General features: G+C 45.0%; 1 protein-coding gene across 1 annotated transcript in view; it reads right to left on the bottom strand.

Moving 5' to 3' along the window:
- The window catches only part of LOC128297541 (uncharacterized), a 67,647-nt gene that overhangs the window by 25,803 nt on the left and 18,256 nt on the right, over positions 1-23,588 (bottom strand). Inside the window, exon 2 of the mRNA XM_053033211.1 lies at positions 6,515-6,597. Coding sequence (XP_052889171.1) covers positions 6,515-6,597 — 83 coding nt within the window. The remainder of the gene's footprint in view (positions 1-6,514; positions 6,598-23,588) is intronic.

Here is a 23,588-nt window from a genome sequence, read left to right as displayed (position 1 = left end):
TTTTCTGTAAGCTGAAATTATAAATAAATAGTCATATGAGTTATATGAGTTATATATAAAAGGACAAGTGAATCTTTAAGGACTTCATAAAGTCTTAGCGAAGTCATGAATATTGTGACAGTTGATTCGATGATTTAACAATTTGTTTGCTGAAGATTCACATGAATCACTCTTCACAAAAGGTTCATTAGACACAACGCCAGTTAAAACCAATAGAGAGAGATATGTGAAGGCACTAAGATCGTCACTGGAAGATCTCAATTAAAATCGGAGTGGATGGTTTAAAAGTGATGTTTTAAACTATATTGCATACCTTTAGGCGCTGTAATATCGCAAATCTCAAACTAGTCGAACTACTTTAGCCATGTTCTTCAAATAAAGGATTCATATTTAAGGGAGTGCATGAATCATTTTCTTTAAGACTAAAATATAGTTTAATTGCTTTAGCTCTGTCAAATATTTTAAGAGACATTAATAATAACATTAAACGTCATTTTTATTGATGTTTAAATTTAATGAATCAACCATTTAAATATAATCTTTTATTAGTCATGTGCAACCGATAAAGAAGGTATCTACTTCAAAAGATTCAAAAAAAAGATTGCTAATATGCATCGCCATACGATCACCATACGATCACCTAATAGCCACATTCATTCGAAATTCATATTAAAACATTTGCTTTTCCAAACATGTGGGCTGCCCCTTTTTTGCTTGCCCAAGGCACTAACCTTCCCCCCACCCCCACCATTAGCACCCATTATCGCCCCGCACAATGGCAACGCTCTCGAAAACACGAGACGGCCGGTGTCTGGTGAAATTAGTACACCGCGGGAAAATGGGTGAATTTAGCTCGGTGGTAAATAATATGCGCCCAAAGCAGCAGCAGTTCCGCCCGCGCTCCATTAATGGTGACGTGTGCACGTTCGTGTGATTGGCGCACAACTACCCGCACACACACTCACATCGGCCGGGTGATGACAGGCTTCCAATTTGATGCCCGGGCTCGAAAACAATAGACGGCGGGTGGCACACAATCGGAGCTCAGCAGACACGAACTTCACCGGAACGGTCCGGGAGGCAGCTGTCAGGCGTCAGGGACTTACTGGGCTAGTGTAGCGTCCCCGTTCGGGGTCGTATCGAGGAAAATGGAAAACTCCGAAACCGAACCGAGCCGCAACTCTTTTACTGTCGCTATGCTTGTGTTTTTTTTTTTGTTCACCTCCCTCCCATAACAAAGCGCACGTGGCTGTCGGGGAGGGGGACCGGGGGGACGTGTTATGGCTCCCCTGGCAACACCACCCAAAAGCACCCCCTCTTCCGTGTAGGCTCCGGCAGACTTTCTCTAATCATTGTCACGGGAATATTGTGACAGCAAATCGAGTGTCACTCGTTGTCGGTTCCATTGTCACCGGCTGGTCGTCACTGTCTCGGTTGCTTCGCTGCTCCGGCAGCCTACAGCAGCAGCAGCAGCAGCACACCATTGTGCAGTTGTGCATCTGGCGGTACCCCGATAGCGAGACGACACCTTTCTAGCCCTCCGTTTTGTTGCTTTTGTATGGAGCGAGGCACCATCCCATCCCCTTCCCGCTCGCTCGCCTGTTCTGGTTGGTGGTGACACCCGACCCGTCGTGGTACACAATAGAATAGAGGGCCCGATGAGGACAGCGGAAAATATTGGGACAAAAATATACCCACGAGCGCGTGAAGCACTACCTTTCCCGCGTGCGAACGCTGCATAAAGTAGGCAAACATGAGCACCAACGGCACCCCCGGCATGCCACGGATTGGACGGAAGCAGCACGAACACAAAGACGGTGTTCCTTTTTTCCCTTTTTTTTTTATTGCCAGTACACAACCCCGAGGAGACGAGCGTCTGGAGTTTGGCGAAAATGGAAATGATTTGGTGGCCTTTTTATGCTCCTCTTTTGCACGGTGACACACCTGGCCGCTAAAATTGTTGTGCAGTTTTATTTTATTACACACTATCACTTCCTGCTCTTTCGGCGGCAGAAGAAAAGATGCCGCGTATCAATGCAATCCAATTATCCAACCAACGGCGAATTGGCGATACTTTGATGATGGTCGCCGCACTGACGACGACGGAGAACATGCAAATGAATTGCGCTCGTGCGCGTTTTTTTAAGATCAATTTCATGCGATGGAAAAGATCGATCATTAGATACGGTTTTTTATTCGCAAATTCGAATGATGTGCAATGAAACAGAAATAGTTGGAACGAATGGGCAGGCAATGGGACTCCTCAACAAGTACGTTCACAAAGGGATAAGCATAAAACGTTACTATCGACAATTCTAATGGATTCAAAGCTCCCACGAGTACTTTCTGGATAGAGTACTCATTGATGTCCAAGTCGTTAACTTTATCTTATTTTATGTTCAGATCTTCATAAATTAGAACTTTTTGAATAACTTTTCTATTATGGTCGGATCACTTGTCGGATTAATCCAGCTTCGGAACATTGCGGTGTTAGTTCCAAGCATGAAGTTGGGATAAGTGGTCTGATAGGAAGCGGGGATTGGGGAAGGCTTTTTTCTAATATATTTCTCGGAAATCACAAATATCTGTGAAAACAGAAAATTAACAGACTCGAAACTCTTCATTAAAACTGATAGAAACTGTGCATCAAAACTGTGAAAAACCCTGAAGAGAAACGCAAAAATACGAATACAAATTAATGAAAAATCGTGTTGTAAACTGTGGCTGAATAAATAACAAAAAACTATTAGAATCTCCTAGGAATGGTGTACAAAACGTTCCTTTTTATATTTAAAAATCCATAAGTAGATCTCAGAAACAGTTCTTGAAAGAACGAATGTGGAAGTCTAGGTACAACTATTGCTACACAATCCCAGGGAAACTACTAGAAAACATGGAAAGTAGTGGGAAAAGCTCGTTTGAAAACAGTTTAAAAAATCCCTTCCGTTTGTATAAAAATTTCGCCTCGGCTGGTAATAGGGGGAAAGGAGTTTGAAAAGGAAAAAGGAAAGGATGTAAGAGGGGTAAAGTTTGAGATTTTGAGGAATCTCGAACCTAATTACCCATGATGTGGCATACTATATAAAAATAGTAGAATCTGCACCTTGGGGAAAACACAGGGTTGTTAAGGTAGCCCAAACCTATTGCTATTAAGAGCCGACAGACTAGTGGTATAGTCGAATTGTGCGGAATCGTAGTGGATTTATGAATCCTATATGAATTTCTCATCAATAGTGGTGAATTTCTCATCAATCTATATGGTGATCTTCAATAAAGAAGATCTGCTTCTACTCCATGTGAAGAGTTTCCATATAACTTCCCAACGTTGTGATCCTCTGTAATTCCTGTAATTGGTACACCTAAAGTAATGCAATGTTTGTTTAAATTATTCTATTTCCCAAACAACAAAAAAACAACCATCTTCCGGTTGTCAAAACAAGCTCCCCTTAGCACACAGCGGCAACCTTCCGATGCAGATAGTAAAAATAGTGGCCGTTATCATTTGTTAGAAAATGGCACAATTCGAAGGCAGCAGCACCATAAAACTCTTAACTTCACAAATCAATCGAAAGCTTAACTTTCACCCATAAAACCGGTCCCCATCAATGTTAACAATAACCGGTCGTAAATGCCCACCCACCTGCTCCTGCCCCCTTCGGGAGGGTGGATTCTGAGATGCAGATCTCCGAGAACAACAGTTTTGTTGCCATAAATTCCGTTCCATACCACACTTTGCGCCACACCAAGCAGACAAAAGGCAGATTAACATTTATCTACGGTACGTGTCGAAAGCCAACGGGCGTACAAGACACGGACACGGTGCTATCGGTATTTTCCGCGCGATGCGACCGATGCGCCGATTGCAATCGTGGCAAAACCTCCGGAACACTCGTAAAACTTTACAGCCTTGCACACACAATAGGAATAAAACACTAGCGATTCGAGTTGCCAAAATAGGATGTGCTTTGCGCCGCTGTTCTTGTGACTGTTCGCTCTCCACGGTGCTGCTGCATCTCGCCAGGATGCAGCCGGAGGAAGCCCGGTTTTTTTTTATTGCCCCGTAGCTTACCGTTTCTTACGGGTAAGGATTGGTGAAAGAAAAGAGCCCACTACCACTACAACATCCGATGCACTCGAGCGCCCTGCTTACCACCAAACCCCTCTTCCTCTCCTTTTCCTCCCCATGGCGGGTGGGGAAAGAAGGTCACATCTCAACCGAGCGTGAGACATAAATTTTCCAACCAAGCTCTGTTGGTGCGTTGCGTTCCCGGGGGGGGGGGGGGGTTTTCCCGGTTTCCCGACCGCGGAAAATTGGGACGACGGAACTAACCGGAAGTCGCTTCCTTTTATTTTTTCGTTTTTGAACGGGCGTTATAAGTTTTTGGCAAAGGAAACTTCGACAAGCTTCACGTTCACGTGGTTCGACATGCCACGACCGGAACAAACTCACGAGTGAGTGTGTGTGTGTGTGTGTGTGTCGGTGCAGTCGTTCAGGGCGTTTAAACAGTGAGAAAATTTGAAATTTATTGCCCGATCAAAAGGTAATACATTTTCCTTGCGCCATGGCAAGGCGCCTACAGCAACACAACAGCTACGCAAGAAAAAAAAAATATCCATCGTTTGCACACCGATTTGTTGCGATGTAAGGCAACGGGGTTTTGGTGACCGTGGTCGTCTCCTTCTTGGGGCGGACCTTGCTTTCGTACGGTCGAGATGTCGGTGCGATGCCGCGTAATTTTCACAAACGCGGGAAGAACTTCTTTTCCTTGCTGCCTCCCATCATGTGAAAGGGCAATATTTGGTTCCCATTTCGTTGCCAGAGTACACGCGCGAAGCAATATGAAATTGAAATTTGTGCCGCACAGTTTTGTAGCCACGGCACGGTGTTGTCAGTTGGCTGGATCTTTCAAGCCGGGCCTTATCCATCCGTCCGGTACCATCCAACCATAAATGGAGGACAATTTGCATGAAATAAGAACATGCACACCGTGTGTAGTGTGGTGGGGACAAATAGATGTGGGTGGGTTATAAATCAAAATCAATTCACCAAGCATTCTGGCAGTAGTCTGGTTTCTGGTGCGCGATTTGTACGATCACGTACGTGACCTGACAGCATGAGAAGGATACGTACCTACCTGCACAACCCGGTATTGGGCGGAAAATGTTGTGCAGGAATGTAATTCATGATGAACGGGAATGAATATCTGGCAGGATCGATAAACAGTTCGATTGTCCCTCCATCCATAGGGTGGTGTGGCACACGTGTGTGACAATAATTGATATGGACCCTGCCTAAACCCGTCACTTTTTCTCCATTCATCCACACCAAACACTGTCCTCCACATGGGGACTGGTCGTTTAGCATATGCTAATCATTATGGTGCCGCGTTTACGATTGATTTAAATGGTTTGCCATCTCGAGCCCTCGCAAAAGTGCAACACCCTCAATGCACCCGTTTGATGATGGTAGTAATGGCCAATCGTAAAGCTTGATTTTAACCATCCACAATCAAAACCGGATTAAAACCCGCCCGGTGGGAAGTGAATCATTGCAAATGTGACAAACGGAACACGCAAGTGTCAATTTTTATAGCAAACCCCCGAACGTATCGAAAAACGGGGTACGTGGCATAATAAAAGCTCTCAACTCCCAAGAGAGTGAATCGTTCGCTCATTTGAGGACATAAACCGATGGTATGGAATCAAACCAATCAAACCTTCCCCTTGCCCACATTCCTCGCGGATGGCCGTACGTCGGGGACATATGCTTGGCCCATTTCGTTACGGGTGTAGCACTGTGTGAAGGTAAACAAAAGTGCCACGCGGTGTACCAGCAGCGATAGTGCATTTTATTGAATTGCCATAAAACCGGATTTATTTTTATCCTCACTGCGACATATTCTCCCGGTGATGGAGTTTTTTTTGTTTCGTTGCTGCTTGGGAAGCACACAGACCGTGTTCAATGTGTGCGCTTTGGCATCAAAGGCAAACAAATGGGCAGACGCCACCGCGTTTACCGTGTGAAACGAGCGAGACCTTCAACCAAGACAGCCGGGGTGCGGAACACCGGAGAAAGTGTTTGCAGTGCCGGGTACAGTACACGGACGTTTATTTCAAGGTTCTTGGTGCAGGCATTATTTTTATTACGATAGCGTTAGTTGAATAATTTCCCATCATTATCGATTATAAATAAACATTTTGTCGGGTACATCATCAACATTGAAGCACGATGCGTTAAAGGGTGAAATTCAAGTGTTCTCATGGGATCTCACTCGTACCCTTCTCACGCTCACCTTCCAACTCACTCACTAGTGCATTTGACGTTTGACGTATCGGAAGCTTTTCAAGTAGCAAAGCCACCCATGGCTGCTGACAGCCGAAACTAAGCAAGCGAACGTATTGTCCTTATTCTTTAGACAATTTGGGCGTAAAGGAAGATCTGGAAGGGAAGGAAAGCATCCATCCTTGCTTACTTAACTACACACACCTCAACAGTTTCCTCTCTACTACTTACCCATCCTTGTCGAAAGCGGTGAAACAAGCGTCCATGGCCAGCGAAGGATTCGTCATAAAGTCCTCGTCTGGGAGCTCCGTCGGCTGCTTGGGTCGTTTTGTAGCGCGCGGTTAATCATGGTTAAGCCGACAGGAATGCAGGCGAACGCACGGCAGGATTAGAAGTGGGCAAAACACGGCAAAAAGAAAGACAAAAACAGAAGCATTTCATTAGTGATGCTGCACCAAACCGAGTCCGGTCCGTGTCCGGTGAAACAGAAAAGATGGAGACAGACACACACAGCGACAAACAGAAAGATGTAATAAAAAGGAAAACAAAACGGTTGCTAGAAAGCACTGTCCACTGTCAGGTCGAACATGCGAAATATAAGCGTGGTTGACATTTTGTATTTTGGGAAGGAGGAGTGGACCAGGTGAAACAAGGGCAGATCGTTAGAAATAAGGTACGGGACACGGTAGCGCTACATGAAGGTGTTACGACAAAATAACAACGGAACAACGGAACAACGACACAAACGCATCTCCAATAATTAGGCAACTGTCAAAGGTAAGCACCATAACAACACACACAAATCGTCGGTACGATTCGGAAGGAACGGTGATATGGGTACGTCACTTAGCCGTACGGTGGATGAGGGGGAGGGGAGGTGGATTTCTTTTTTGTCAGCACCACCACTACCACCACCAACACTAAATTACTAAGCCAATCGGGGAGGGAGTGTTGTTGCCAGCTGCCGGCTCTAGCAAGGCACGTTTGTTGCCGTTTGTTCTATGGGTGCGACGGATGTCAGTAGCACACACACACACACACGCACACAACAATGGTGATACACCACAGCCAGCACACGGTGGGGTGCTGATTTGGAAAAGTGAAAATTGTTGCACTAACTGGTGACTGGCAATCGAAAACACTGCAGTACAAGCCCATGTACTGCACACGCCCACAAACACACACACGCACACACGCACACACACACGCAAGGACGCACGCTTGGACGCACGGAACACTCGATCCTTTTCGGTCGGTACGGGATTTCCGAGTCAGACTAGCAACTAGCAAGCGCCACCACCGGTCTGACCGCACTGGAGGAAAATGTGAAAATGGACCCGGTTCGGTCACCGCGGTTCTGACTTTCCCGTGCACTGAAAGTATCCGCGGAAGAACACCCGTGCCGCGTTGGCAACGTGCTTATTGAAGAAACCTCTACCGCACGGTAACCACGGCAACGGGGTAAATAGTTGCTTTACCGTGAACGGCACACCGATGACGTCCGTTGCTACGTACGGGGTTCTTCGCCAACCCCGGTTACGGCGGTTACGTTCCACGGGCAAAGGCATGGCCAAAGTTGACGGCCGGGGGGAGGGGAAGGGCCCCCGTGACATTTGACGTTGGGTTTTCGAAAGGAATTTGAATTTTTAGGCCAGATTGACAGTTTGCTCGCAAGGTGGGTATAGGTGTAGGAGGTTGGAGTAGGTCAAAACACGTCAGACTGGATGTGAAATCTTAACGGCACGAACGTTTGCAGCTAATGTGCAATGAATTACGCGGGTAATTACGCGACCCAGTGCCTAAAGCTTTTGGAGCCCTGAATTATTGCTAATTCCTTGAAGAACAATCCAAAGTTGTAGTCCTTTCATATGATTTATATTCTTCCATATGTTTGGGCCATGTAAAGAAGGAACAACTGAGTTAACTCAGGAAATAACTCCGTCTTCAACTTCAACTCTGAAAATAACTCCAACATTGTTGCTGGTTTGCAATGTTATTGTATGTTGGATAAGAGAGCTGAGAAAACTGACAAGAACATGTGGACAATCCTGGAGTTATCTTACAAAGAGACAGAGAAGACTGACTCTGACCCCAACTTAATATCCTAAAGGACTCCTAAAGGTCCTAAAGGACGGATTGGGTCCAACATTCCTGGTCTCCTGATGAGCTCCAGAAGACGAATCTAGTCGTCGAGTGTCATTTCTCTAGCATCACCAAATCACCAAAAAACTATCTTAGTTCTCTTGATGTCCTCTTCAACAATTTTTTGCAAAAGCGAATTAAATTCCAATGATTGCTTCGATCTGATAACTTAACCAAAAAATTCAGTCGCAACAGATTGTTATTGTATGTTTGATAAGAGAGCTAAGAAAACTGATGATAACATGTGAACACTCCTGGAGTTATCTTACAAAGAGACAGCAAAGACTGACTCGGAACCCAAATTAATATACTAAAGGACTTCTCTCAATAGTCCTAAAAGACGGATTGGGTCCAACACTCCTGGTCTCCTGAAGAGCTCCTTAAGACGAATCTAGTCTTCTGAAATGACCAAATCACCAAAAAACTATCCTAGTTCTTTTGATGTCCTCTTCTACTAAGTCTTGCAACAGAGAATTAAATACCAAGGATTGCTTCGATAACTTAACCAAAGAATTCAGTCGCAAGAGATAAACGCCGAACGAAGAATGCTTCGGAGGCATTTTTAGTAACTTTCTCAGTATTTTTCTTCAGGATTAGCACATCAATCTGACAGTCAATACCGATACTAAAACAAAAGAGGGATCAGCAACATCCAACACCCAACGTGTGGCGAATCGGAAAGATATCTTCTAAGCCCTTTAAACGCATTAGATTTTATTAATGTTAGTAACAAGCAGTACACGACACTGTAAACCCGGATTCGATTCCATAAGAAAGGATCCTTTTCCCTGGGCATGGGGACAACTAAGACAATTAAACTACGGAGATGTCTTTCGTGCCTTGCTTCCTCAAATGCAAACACTATTAAATAAACTACCGTGTGTGCCGATGGTTTCCTGTAAAGCCCTGGCCGTGGATAGCCGTGTTCGAACGGACGGTGGTCTTAATCGTAAACATACGTCCAAAGAACTTCCCAGTAATGGGTTTCATCCCCCCCAAAGGGTGACATGCCATGGGGCGCATACAGTACCGTTCTTCACGAGTTTTATTCCCAATGACACAATCCATTTAAAAACCCTGCCTCATGCATCGAAATTATGGCCGTTCGACCGTGGGGGAGGGGGGGGTGGGGAGATCGCTTCTGGTCCGGGTTCGTGCGAGCAATGGATAGAATGTTAACAGCAAATTAACGCCTAAGATGCTGCCCGGAATAGTTAAACTAAACCCGAACGACTTAAGTTGGCGTGTGTGAGTATTGCCGGCGGTATTGTTTTGTTTCATCGTCATTGTGATTCGTCCATGGGCTACGCCCTAACCGTACAACCGTCACACCACACATGGGCGCACATAGTTCTCCAATCCCCACACGCTCTCTTCGCTGCGTTTGCGGGGAAAGTTTAGCTCCAAATTGCAAGGTAAATTTCTTTTTGATTGCGTGTGAAAATCCACCGCTTCAGAACAGCTTCCGCCGCAAGAACGTATTCGAAAGGCAAGTGCCACCGTTGGAAAAGTGTTAGGCTGCTACCGAACCGGTACACACCACCCAACCCGGCGAACGAGAACCGGTGAAACGCGAACGACCATTTACAACAAGACACGGCTTTTTCAAGGCGTAATCCTTTTAACATTAGCGCCACTGTGAATTATCCTTCGCCCTCCTCGCTCTGGTGTGGAAGCGTTTTCTTCTGTAACCGGGTACGGACGGTGAAGTAAACTCGGGCAAGAACCCGACACCCCACTTATTCTGGCACCACTGTTCTTCCTTGACTGCGCTCGGCTCGGATGATACCCGGTTCGACCGCACAACGGCGACGACGACAAGGACGATCGGCCGGAAGATTCCTATCGGACCCCAAAACAGCAGCACTCCGCAGTACCGCATCCGGATCACCGCTTCCGCAAAACGGGGCCCCGTTTCGGAGAAAATTAAATACTCCTTTAATGCGCTTCACTTCCTTCAGTTCACTTTCACCCCGGGGGAGCCTGGTTGAGGGGGGGATTATTTTCTCGGCGCGCCAAAAACTGGTGCGAAGATTGTCTCGAAGCTTCAAAATAATGGTGCCTGTTTGAGCTCGTTGTGTGGCAGTCCACGGGCATAACCTTCCCTGTTACGAGTAATGAGACCTCGTTGCGCACCACCCCGCCGTCGTCCCATCCCAACTCGTCCCATGCGTCCTCTGCCAGACCGGGGTTTTTCATCGCTTCCTTCGCACGGTGCTACACGGTTTACAACAGGCGCACGGGCAGGATTAACCAGTCGGGATGGGTGGTCGACAACATGTCGAAAACAAAATATACCCGTCCGGCCAAAGACGCCAACGGTACGGAAACCGATTATGCTGTCCGTTCGGGGTCTCGGGTATGATGATGCTTTTCCGAAAATATTTCCATCATTAACTACGGGCGCTGCTGCTGCTGCTCTGGTGGTCCGTAATGTGGCCGGGAAATAAACTCCAAGCCCCCGGACAGTCAGTGTTTCTCCACGCGCGGTGTTGGTTTTAGGTAGGGTAGGGGGGTTGAAATTGTTTCCGCGCAATACCGGCATGATGAAGCTGACGGGCCTGTGGTTCGGTGAGATTGAAGCGAAGTTTAGCGGTTATTATTAACCCATTGCATGTTTCGCATAATGCTACCGACCGGGACGGATGGAGCACGGGTAATGTCGGGCTAAAAGGGGTTGGCTTACGTCGTAATGCGATAAAATCAATTTCAATAACACGGTAGGAGAGTGTTTGGTATTACAGACACGGGAACGAACGACGGAACAGGCTATTCGAGTTGCAAGTAGCAAGAGGCTTTATTGGAATTGTAAGAAAATGTATGGCATCTGTTGCAAATTCTGATGAATCGATGACACTTTAAAGCTGACAAATGTTACATTAAAACGTAAACAGTTTAAATTCTGGTTGTGACAGTAGAAGCTCTCGACAATGCAGACCATTCTCTGTGAAATATATCACGCAATATGTGGTCCTAAATGTGGTTCTATCTAGGACCTGCGAAATTTCCATAGCCTCCTAAGCAATTACTTAATGTCAAATTATTTCCGCCTACTCGATTATTTGATCTTCGTCTGAGGAATAGTGGATTAGATCTTGATTCTAGCAGATGTCAATCATTACAGAAATCAGATACATCGGCACTCGGTGGTCGCGGAGATTGCAGACTAATTAGACACGCCGACTTACGTTCCTCGCGTTGGAAATTACGTCGTTTTAAGGCAGTGCAGTTCGACACGTCTCTGTGGTTGACCACCTCGCGTTAATATACGGTTGTAGTTTCCCAGAGAAGTTAGGAAGTCTTCATCGTATGTCTTTTTGGAGTATCCATACACCATCGCCCCGGAAAACCCTCGGGAACACATCTTCTCCCAGATGCGATCGGACGTAAGGTGCTGTTTAGCTTGTCATCCGCAGGCTTTAGTGAATGCACTTCCATCACTTCCACGAAACTGGGTGATGTTTGAAGGAACCTCATATCTAACAGATCAAGACCCAAATCATGTACCCACAGCATAGCACTTGTGACTTGTTCTCAGAAAATCTTCTTGAATACAGCAGCTCCCCGCTTTGCGTGAATGTTCCAAACCAAACGCTACGACCTGTATCGAGTTTTCCTTAGCTATATCGTTTATACTTCATATTGAAGAGTTGAAATGTTGAACTAAGAGGAATTAGCTTATTTTTCATCCCTTCTATTCAAATAACTAATACACTTTCCATGATGTCTGATTTTTCTGCGCTGCGTCGTTGTATATAAAGTACAGTGGAGGGCCGATTATCCGGGTGTCTGATTATCCGTGCAGTTCGGAAATGACAGTTTCAAAGGAAATTTGACATATTCTAGCAACACCGTTGACGGAAGAATTGAATGATCCAATTGTATATGATCAAATGAGCTCAAATTCTTAAAGAAAACAAATATAATTTCTTTTGTAACAAAAAAACCCACAGAAAAACTAAGGTTGATTCTAAAAAAAGACCTATCTGTGACACATTATACGCAAATTTTGTCATAAACAGGATATGTGCCTAGGAACCATTTGAATCCCAATGCGCACGGATAATCGACCATTGTATAGCAAAGCAAAAAGAGCATATGCCAAACCTAGTACAACGAACATTAACATTTAAAATTAAATTAAAATAGTTGAAATATTTCTTATCATCACTGATTACTATTTGCTTTTCGCAATAAAGTTTGTTTGGAATAGGACAACACAGTAAACAAAAGCCCTCCCTCGGCCAAAACATTCAATAATGCTAACCAACGGTATGCAATAATGTGATTTCTAACAGCCCCACAAAATGACGGTGTGCTGAAATCTCGCACCCAAAATATATTAAAACAATGAAAGCCACTTATGAAACACATTCCATCCATCCGTTTGGCTGGCTAACCGGGGACCCCAGGGTTTCGTTTGTTCCCCTAACCGTCCCGAAAAGAACAGAGCCTCCATTGGTGGATCCTCTTCGGGAAAGGCGGAAAGTCTATAAATACTTCTCGGCTACACAGCGAGCGCAGAAATTGTTCCGTTGCAATTAGCTTGCAGAAGGGCAAATGGAAATGCGGGGAAAACTTAAGCTTGAAGGATTTGAATGCTATTCGGTTGGAAATTTCATCTCAAAACCCCTCCCCTGCCGGATCCTAGCGAAAGCGACCCGAATACGGTGTACGCAGCCGGGTTCGCGTTACGGCATTTCTACGAAATCAGATTCCCGGTTATGGTGCTGACTTCTTCAAGCACACACACACGGGCGTGCAATTTTTCCTCACCCACGTTTGACGCAACACGTGCCAGATACGGCACGGTGGAGACATGGGAAGGAAGACCCTTTTCGTTTTGCCGCCTCTACTCCCGCATTCTCCTCTCGGGATGTCGTGGGAGCTCCATTTGTGCTCCGTACTACGGCGGTGCCGATGATACTTTGAAGATTTTCCATCAAAAACGGATGCCGAAATTCGGTTACATTTCGATCGTTTCCATACCGCGCCGCCGCACGCCCGTCCGATCCGCGTCTGCGGCGTTCCCATGCAGAAAAGACACAACCACAGGAAAAAAAGCCGTTCCGCAGCCAACCGTCGATGATTGTGTTCCATATTTCTTCTGTGATTTGTTTGCCAATTTTTATGCCTGTGTGTGTGTATTTTTCACAGATTTTTGGGCTACTGCTCTGCTAGCTACTGGGGTTCGGGAATTGACAGACCGAGAGACGCACAAAACCCCGGGCACACGCATTCGCCGGCAAAACCGAAAAGCTATTTGCACACCCGAAAGCCCGAAACCCTGCCACCGGTATGCATAATTTATGAGCTTTTGCATCATCCAACTCCTCAGGTTAGGCGTTGCTTGTCTCGAATGGCTTGCCTACCCCAAAACTCCGGTCGCCCCTATGGTTAAGGTTCACAGTGGCCAAAACATTCGGCCCCAGCTATTCGGTTGTTACGTATCTCTCTCCCTCAGTTTTTTTGTTACTTTATGCCCGTTTGTGCGATACTTCCATTCAAATGCGACTTTGGCGTACTCTGCGTCCCTCCCCCTCGGACAGCACAAAAAGAAAACGCGAAGAATCGATTCGACGAAAACCTGGCTGGCGCAAGTGGTCCACAAAAGGCGGCGGCACGATATGACAAAACCACGGCAGCATCTCCTTAACAGATCGGCAGTTTTCTTAAATGCGGTGGTGGTCAAAGGACGAGAATACCGGGCCCCCGTATAAAAGCAACAGCCAGCCAGCCTACCGAGGGAGAGGAGATGGCCTCAAGAAAAAAGCGCTCATTAAAATTCATTAAGATGTTTTTAGCAGCGCTCCGTGTCATGGGAACGGAGCAGCCTGGCCCGGACGGGCCTGGGATCGGTTTTCTCCTATGCAATCTTGCGAATCTGATTGTGGTTGGCGAGAGGGGGGGAGGTTTATTTCGAGACGGGGGTGGGCGAGGGGAGCCCTCGAGAAAGCGGGAGTTCTTTTTCTTGCTTTTCAATGCGAGTTTAAGCTTTTCGTTCAAATTGAAAGAAAAGTGACTCCACTCTGACTGACAGTGACACGGCAATGGATTTACGTCACTTGTAAAAGTTTAAGACAAATGGTGGTGAGCATCGATGCACAGTGGGCAACGGCACGACGTTCCTGCTAAATCTAGTGTAAATTAGTGCTCTTTTATTGGCATATAATAATATAAGATATTCCAAAAAAGTCTAAGTATGTCTAAGTGAAAGTGTTGGGTTACGTTGATGGCAACACTGCTAGAACCGTCTAGAAGCTTCAACCTCAGTGCAACGGTTGAGCTATATCTCTTTCCTCGTACTCGCTTTCCTGCAACTCTGTTCAATTTAAAATTCGTTGTTCATCAATCAGGTTATTAATGGTTTTCATTTAAGTTAGTTTATATGTAACATTAAGGTTAGTATTAAATAAATAATAATTTCTTGTCGAACATATTGAGCTCAGTGCCAATTTCTAATGTGCCCAAACAACGAGCAACGAGACTGACACCAAACAGGTTATTTGAATTGAAAAATAATCCTGTTTTTTTTCCAATGTCTAACTTTGGTTTAATAGTCATTAAGAGTTTTAGATATTTTATAACTATTACTTTAACAGTTCAAGTTGTTCAAAGACCCAAGGAAACAAGGAGACCTCAAGGAAAGTGACGGGCATCTTGGACAAACAAGAAACTGCTCGATCGATCACATTGCCAAGGTATACACAGTTTCAAGAAATGAATCAGACGTACCAAACATAAAGGAGATGGTCGAATTGTCAGTCGGTATTCAAACATTCCTGTCTAAATCAAAGCAGGCAAGTGTTTGACACAGAGAAAAGCCTTACACCTGCCAACAGGCTTCTTTCTGACGCTTTACAGCCGATTATCAATCTCCAGACGAAGCCCATTAAGTGCGAACGCGTCTCAATTTATTTTTATTATGGTTTATTTTCCTCTAAAACTCATCATCATCCCACAGTTGACAGATGACCTAAATGAAAAATACCTTCGGATCCTTATAAACGCTAAGTACAATTTTTTTGTCCATCCAGAACACCCCTATCCCATAGTGACACTTATCAAACTCGGCATAAGCATAAGTATCATATTCAATCTCGCACCAAAGTTGCTCCGAAGCAAATCATAAGAAGGTCTGGTCTTTTTTGTCGACAAAGAATTTGCCGCCCCGAGCGCCTCCAGACAGGAAAGAACGATTCACAATGAGACGATTTAACAAAAAAATATATACACAATGTGCATGTGCTCAAAAGTTGCGTGGGTAATTAAATAATCTTAACTCGTACAGCCAGCGCTCGGTCCGATCTGTGGTACAGCGAATGAAACACCATAAAAGCGTCCTGGAGCCTGGTGCTCCATTTTAATTAGCAAACGATGTGGAGAGACCGAAAACACGAACGTACGCCAAAACTTCGTGGTTAGACAAAGTTAGAAATTGACCACCAGCCCCGGGGGGGGAGGTGGGCTGGGGATTAATCAAAGCCAAGAGGCGAAAGCGTGGCAATGAATTTAAGCTGCACCTCTCTCGCGCTGGTTGCTGTGATTTAGCAACGCGCGTGTGTGAGTGTGAGTGCACATTAAAGAGAAATTAAACCAGACACTCGAGGGTGCTTTTTTTACTGGACCCACTGGTAACGGGGGGCCATGCCGTCTGTCTCTAATGTTGCGCTGACACGCATATAGAAACGAGCGGGAAAAACTCACACGCCCAGTTCGCGCGGCCGCTTCTCCCTGGTTGGCACATTGTAACCGGAAGGTACCCTCGCGCAAGTGAGCAAGCTGCCCAGCTCCTGAAACCGAAACCGGCCGAACAAGCAACGCAACACACAACACACAACAAGGCAAGGGGACTGGGACTGGGGAGAAGCAGCAGAAAAAAAAACCGACGAACACCGGACTTCCTGTCGCTATCAACACATGCTAAACGGGGACGGGGCAGCGAGCAGCGAGCGATGGGTGTCTGATAGAGGGGGGTGTTTCTATTGTTCCACAATAGATTGGGGGGTTGTTGGGGGGTGTTGTTTGTATTGGTGGGGGGGCTGCCTACATCGAGGCGGAAGCGAAACGAAATTACAATCACGAACGCAAACTCCGAAAGTGCTGCAAACTGTCAGCAAATATGTGTGCAAATATTTATCATCCAACTGAAGTGTGGCCCAAGTGCCTTTCGGAATTAGTGTGGACTTGGGGGGACAAGCCTCGGTGCTCGGTGCCAGGACCAAACGGGACTACAACTTATCTGTGTCGTTTCCACACCACCGGGACCACCGGTCTCTTCCCTTCCGCACCGCGCACTTGCCCGAATAGCTATTTGAGACTGTTTGAGGAACTTTGTTGCAGGTCCTCTCCGTTGGAGCTTGGCCGTGGCAGGGAATGGGGTGGAAAAAATCGGCATAAAACCTACCCACCCCTTCCCTTACTTTCGGGGCGGTGGTGTGTCCTATTTTCGGGCTCATTTTGAGTGCGATCTTGAGGGCTTCGAAACCGGAGGACCGGTAGCAGTGTGTCCGCTTGGTCCCGTTGACTCTCGGAAACTAGTCTAGTGCTTACAGTGCCCCAGCTACACACACACGCGTCATGTATGTGGGTCTGGTTTTTGTGTGTGGTGTCCTGCCGTCTGCAGAAGCTAAACAATGTGTCCTGGGCTGTTCTGAGTCGGCCATGGCCATCGCTGCATGTTCCGTCCCCTCTGAATGGTTTCGGTTGATTTCGAGCCAACCTTTCGAACATGGGCACAGTTTATGGGGTTTTACACGCACACCAGCCATTCGGGATTTCGGCAAATGTGTCCGGCAAAATCCGGGCATCACAGGACACTTTTTTGGCAAATCCCAACCCCCTCCCCTCCCTCTTCCCCCTGTTGGGTACACAATTCCTGGAAAGTTCATACAAAACTGGAAGATGAACTGTCATCTGATCAATAACAAAAAGAACTCCGTATCGGACAAGAAATTCCACAAAGGGAGAGCCGTACACGAACGACACGAATTGCTTTTTCAAGGGGGTTTTATTCCCATCGAAAGTCATCCTGTGCGGGGCACATTTGTGACATGGCTTTTGGCCCCATTGTATCTGTCTGCCGAATGCATAAACATCGAATCATTCCAATGATCTCTCCCGCACCTTCGGGTTTGGCATTGATCGTGGTGATATGATTCATTTCTTTATGTTGGCATGTTTGCAGGTGGCAAAGCAAGTCCCAATCTCTCACGACCAAGGGCCCTCACGAACCAGGATTTTCGGTGTGGCTTTGTTTAGTGCCTTAAGTGCACGCTGCTTCCTTTACAGTGTGGTACACATGTTGTACAACGAATAAAATGTCATGTTTTTTTTTTAATTTGATTTGATAAATTACCAGGGCGTTGTAAATTGTAAGCAAGCAGCATGAGCCAAGCAAATCGGTGTAAAATTTATTATCCAATATGTTAATTTTTTGTATTTTAATATTGGGGCAGATCATAACATAAATTAGATTAAAACATAAATAAATTAGATCATAACATAAATTAGAATTAGAAAGCTTGAGCTTTCAATTTGTATCTGTTAAATAATCCAGGTAGAGGGCTGTATCATTCTAAACAGATTCGTAAAGGACATGAGGGAGCTTTTTGGGCATTTTGACATAAGGAATGACATAAGGGATTGGCGTTTGTTGACCTTTCGATATTGGACGAAAGTAAAACAAGAGAGAATCTGTTTCTGTTTTAGTGGCACGACAATCTCAAAGGGTTAGCCGTGCAATGTCTGACATTCGTTTCATATAATTCAATACTTTTTCTTCCGTTGACTCTATTTACCCGCAGCTGGATTGTCCATCCTGGATACAAAAAGGTAGCAAAGCTCTACCATAAAAAAGGAGTTTAAATTATGAATTAAATTATTAAATTGTCCTTAAACCCTTCGAAGTTCGATCTATTCCAAACCACTTATGAATCTTCATAGATACCTCAGAGTATCCTCAGAGATACATGAATCTTTGGCGAGTCGACAGTGTGAGAGTTCTGAGATGATTCATAATAGAAGATTCATTTGAATTACTCGAAAAGCGAGAAGAGATAATAGGCTAGCAGTGCATATTTGGAGAAAAGTTTCGATCGAGTTTCGAGACCGAAATCATCGAATTAAATTGTGTGTATGCAATTTCTATGAAATAATTAAAATTCACAGTCTTGTCTCATTATTTATTATTGACTACATGGAACGCATTGATCTTTATTTAAAAATTTCGAAACGAGCACCGATCATTCCGTCCATGTCCTAGTCCAATGTGATGAAAAACTCACAAACAAAACGGACTCATCAATCCGGTACATTGCATCTGGTAGAAAAAAATGTAGTGCTTCTGTGGCTGAGATTGATCGGTGTCATTCGCATGATCACATGATCACCCCACCAAAGATCCTTCCTGGGAATAACTTTAAAATTCTTCTCAGCAATTGAAGCTAAAAACAGAAATATTCTTAGCAAATTGATAATAAAAACTAACTTTATTGGTAAATTTCATTAAAATACTCAATTCCGTTGTATCAATGTGCCTTGCCCGCCCTGTACAAAATTGCGCACAATGCCTTTCGTTCCTTAAACATTTACTCTTCCACTCCCATCAACACGTGGGCCATTTTTTGCAGCCTACAGGCACCCAACCGCGCCACATGTGTTGGCTGGCGGCCGTTTGGGACGGGGGCAATATGGGTGCTAAAGTACTTCTTGACGATTGTACGATTATTGCCTTTTAAGACCTGGCGCGTACGTGTGGGCGCCCGATAGGTGTACACGCCTGTCTGTCTGTCTGTCTTGGTGTGTGTGTGTGTGTGTGTGACTACGCCCTAACCCTTTTACCTTTATCAAACCACCGAAAAACCAATCGAACGGGAGAAAGTATTTTGAGCGTATAAACTAGCCCCCGGGAGAATAAGAAGAAGGAAGCGAAAAAGCGCAATTGCTTGCAGCTGCAAAAGGGGAAAAACCCGTCCCAGGCCCAAGCAAACAGTACACGACCGAGTGGCAAAAGAAGGGCGAAGGCAAAAAAAAATATGCTGCGCCATGCCTGCCATTTACCGGTTCATGGGAAATTTATTGAGATTCGCAAAAGCAACAGTTTGCTCAGCACTTAGCAGCAGCAGCGGCAGCAGTAGCAATAACAAGGCAGCAGAAGGGCTTCTGCTGCTCTCTATATGGGGTGAAGAAGGCGCGCGCTAATGTGTGAATAAATAATAAATTCTCTTGCCAAACACTTCGCATTTCGGAGGGCACTGATGGAGTGGTCGATTTAATGGGGCCTTCGCGTACTTTAAAAGCTTTCGGAGCTGGCCGGATGTAAACGTTTGGATGCTTGTATTTTTTTTATGCTTTGCAATTCGACACGCTCGCTTTCCCTGGGCCCTGGCGGGGTGTTGTGTTGTTTGCTCGTGCGGCACACTTTAATCAACATAATTAACTTACTAGCTACGATTTGGCACAACCTGATGGAACCAGTTGCTTAATTAAACATTCGTCCGAGGCGGCCGCCCACAGGGTGGCAGGTGTGCATCACTGTTCTCATCAGCATCATCATCATCCATTGCACACGGTGCACTTCGTCGAAAGGTCAGGTCGAAAGACAGGGGGGGAGCAATAGGCAGGGGGGATAAAAATGGCAAATAAAACAGTTCCTTGGTGACATTTGCAATGCAAATTCATTACTAGCTATGCGGGTTTCCACCCGGTTGGTTTGTGCAGCATCTCTTCAGACATGCCCACCTGACGGTCTTGATAATCGAGCCAAACAAGCTGTGTAGAATTAAACAATGAAAATTATTTACTCGAAATGATCCATACTCCCCCAAGATGACAACCGATTGAGTGGAACCGAAAGATCGTCTCACGCCTAAATTTATGCAAACTTGCAACAAATAATTATTTGTGCATTAAACTTACGGTTTACGCTCAAAGCGGGATTAACGGGATTGGGTATTTGTCTGCGGTACACTTGCCGCAGGAATTGAAACAAAAATAACATCTCCCGCACACCAGCTATAACGAACCAACACACAGCAACGTAGTACATCCTTTGCTCCTTCCACACCGGCTCGGCAGGACCTTTGTGTGGGCCGGGAAACCAGGTTCACCTTTTGACCTTTCGGGCTTTCGTGTATTTGCATGCTCGACAAGCTCGTAAATGTCATAAAACCTTCACCTTCGAACGCGCTGCTACAAGCTGCTTGATGCCGATGCAACTTCATCCGAAGGAAACGTTGACAGTTAAGCGTTTGACAGTAAGGTACGCAACCACTCGTCGCCATGGAAACGCAACTTTGCGTTTCACATAATGAACGATCGGTGTTGTGCTACCAGTCGGGTTGGGAGCAGTTTGCAACGATTGGCCACAATTAAATAAACCCATTCGGCCGTGTTTTATTTTTCCCCGTCCACGGGGTGATACTCACGAACCGCAAGTGAACTAATTGACTGATTGATTGCAATGGACAATGCAGTGCGGTGGGCCTGCTGTATGCGACGACCACATCGGCTGGCTGTGGCTCATCCCAGGAGCGGGGGGTGTGTAACAGTGCTAACGAGGCAAAGTTTAAGACGAGCTGACAATGCCAGCTTTCGGGAAGGTAGACTCGGGACGATTACGGTGCGGTACTGGGGACGTTCGCAGTTATTACGGCGACTTTATGGCCGTGAGCCGTGAGCAACGAGAACTTTTCCAATTACCAGTTGGTAAGCAAGTGGGACTGGTGAAACTTTTCGTCCATCTTTCCCCTTCGTTCCCCATCTGTTTGTTTGCATGAGGTATTATGCTGCGGAAAGGTAGAATGCAAAAAAATATGTCGTACGATGCATAATTGTTTTCCGAGCGAGTTCTCGATACTAGCGATCAGATTAAGTAAAAATTGTTAGTAGATGATAATATTGAAGACATTCTTAAAGATTTTGCTTACAAATTTTATGAAAAATCCGTAAAACAGTAATCCATTGTGTAAGGTGATTAACGCCTAAAAGTATGTAATACACATTTGTATTATTATTCTTACGAGATACTATCTCAACAGTTTATAAACAGTTTTTACTCGTATCACAGACGTTAGACAACCAGACAAACATTAATACCACACAGGTCTGACCACCCAAAGGCACAATAGACGGGGAATTCCCCGAAAGATGTAACAACTTCAGTAGAAATTTGTTTGGGTTATTCCAGAAGATTATTCAATGGTTAAATACATGCAAACTGGTTATGCAGATACTTCATAACAGATACTTGTTATTTCTGAAACAACGTTACTGTCAAATGGCAATATTCCAATGGCTGCTACAACTCACGTAGATCGGAACGTTACTTCCACTTATTAGCAACACATCGATACGAACCTCAACTTGTACGGAAATCTTCTCGTTCAGCGACATGCTTGTGTTTTTTCGTACAAACACTTCACAAAGTCACGTACTGTACTGGTGTACACTCTTTTTAATAGCACACAGCTCTCTTGAAACACTAATCGCGGTGATCTTATGCGATGCGCTTACAACAGTCGACTGAACTGACCTTCGCCTGTGTTGAAGCCACACTTCAACGATCGGAGAACTTCCTATTCTCCTTCTTCCATTTGTAAATCCCCGCTCCAAACATTCTGCACACAAGGTTATGTAACGTCTAGCAATGGTGTTTTATGTAGATCGACTGATGTTCTCATATCGCACTATGAATGTTAAATTGCAATGTAACATATTGTAAAACATTCGTACAGTCTGCATTGATACACTTTGATTTGATCTCGCAATTGAACCGCAATCAGTCGTATATGTTGCGTTTTGATGATGACGATCGATTGTTCATTTTCATTTTCCCGATCCGTCCTCATCACTGACTTTGTGATTTTCATCAAAAATGTAAAATCATTTGCTATTCTAGGCAACAAAAATAACTTCCCCCGTGGGGACTTCCCCCATCAAAACAGCGCCATTATCTGTGCTCTGGAACCTGGAAGTGCATTGGTTCACGGTGAAGGCCAGTTGTTTACAATAAACACACAACACTGCAAAACCCCGGCACACGGGGGGAGACACGATTGTCAAGACAAGCATATGCACACACAACAGTGGTCAATCGTGCACGACATGCGACGTGCGATAGAATTACGCCACTGGTACCAATCAACTCGAAATGCTCCCGCACACATCACACAGCGCACACACATCGCACCCGATAACGGCCTAGAATCAACCCTTTGTAGCGGGGGTTTCGTTTGTTTGTCGTTGCTTTTGCGCTTTTGGTGTAAAGTTCCGACTCCACGTTTGGTGTGTGAACGGATTTCGATGGGGATTTTGGGGTGACAAACTTAATCACGATCAAATCACTGCCTAATGTCACCGGTGCTATTCGATGCAATCCATCAACAAGGCTAATTTCCAACCGGCACCACCATGCAGACAATTAGCACATTGTGTGGTACGCGTAATTAGCTCGTGCTGATGTGCGATAGTTACCGACATTTGTGGATAGTTTATCAAAGTTAAAAGTGGTGTACGGTAAAGCATAAAGCAAATATCGTAGAACAATCGTATCAGCAATCGGAAACCATAACTTTAGTATAATTTAAAACAATAAACATTAATAAAACGTGTTCTCTTTGTGCTACATACATTTTTTGGTGAAATGCGCCTAAAGGTATGCAAAAAAATAGTCCAGTCTATTCAAGGCATTGTGGTTGCATACTTTCAGGCGCTGAAATGTCAAAACCATCCCAATGTCGAAAGAATTTTTAACTCATGTTTAAGCCTAAAAGAATTACACGCATTGGGTTGTTCGGTATCGTTTTCGTGACATTAGTAACATAGTTTACCATTGTTGAAGGTTCGTTTCATTAATTATTGATCCAAAAATACAGTTCCCCTTAATGGAATTGGATTCAATTATCTTTAACGTGTAGAAATTTTAACTGATATTCCAATCATTTTAGTGACAGGCAATAGCAATTTACATTTAAAAATGTTCTCGATAAATAGAACAAACATACACACAACCCCACAACAAAAATAACTCCCAATGCAATACGATTTCCCGCTCAAGCATTGCATTAACGCTGTCAGCATGCAATCATTCACGTAAATCAACTCAACCCAAATGCATTGCAATGTCTCGGCGTGCACACAACACCTCAAATAGCGTCACGTG

Source organism: Anopheles moucheti, chromosome 2 (assembly GCF_943734755.1).
Source record: "Anopheles moucheti chromosome 2, idAnoMoucSN_F20_07, whole genome shotgun sequence".
Classification (NCBI taxonomy): Eukaryota; Metazoa; Arthropoda; class Insecta; order Diptera; family Culicidae; genus Anopheles; species Anopheles moucheti.
Note: the sequence above shows the minus strand (reverse complement) of the source record. Positions and strands in the feature narration are given on the sequence as shown.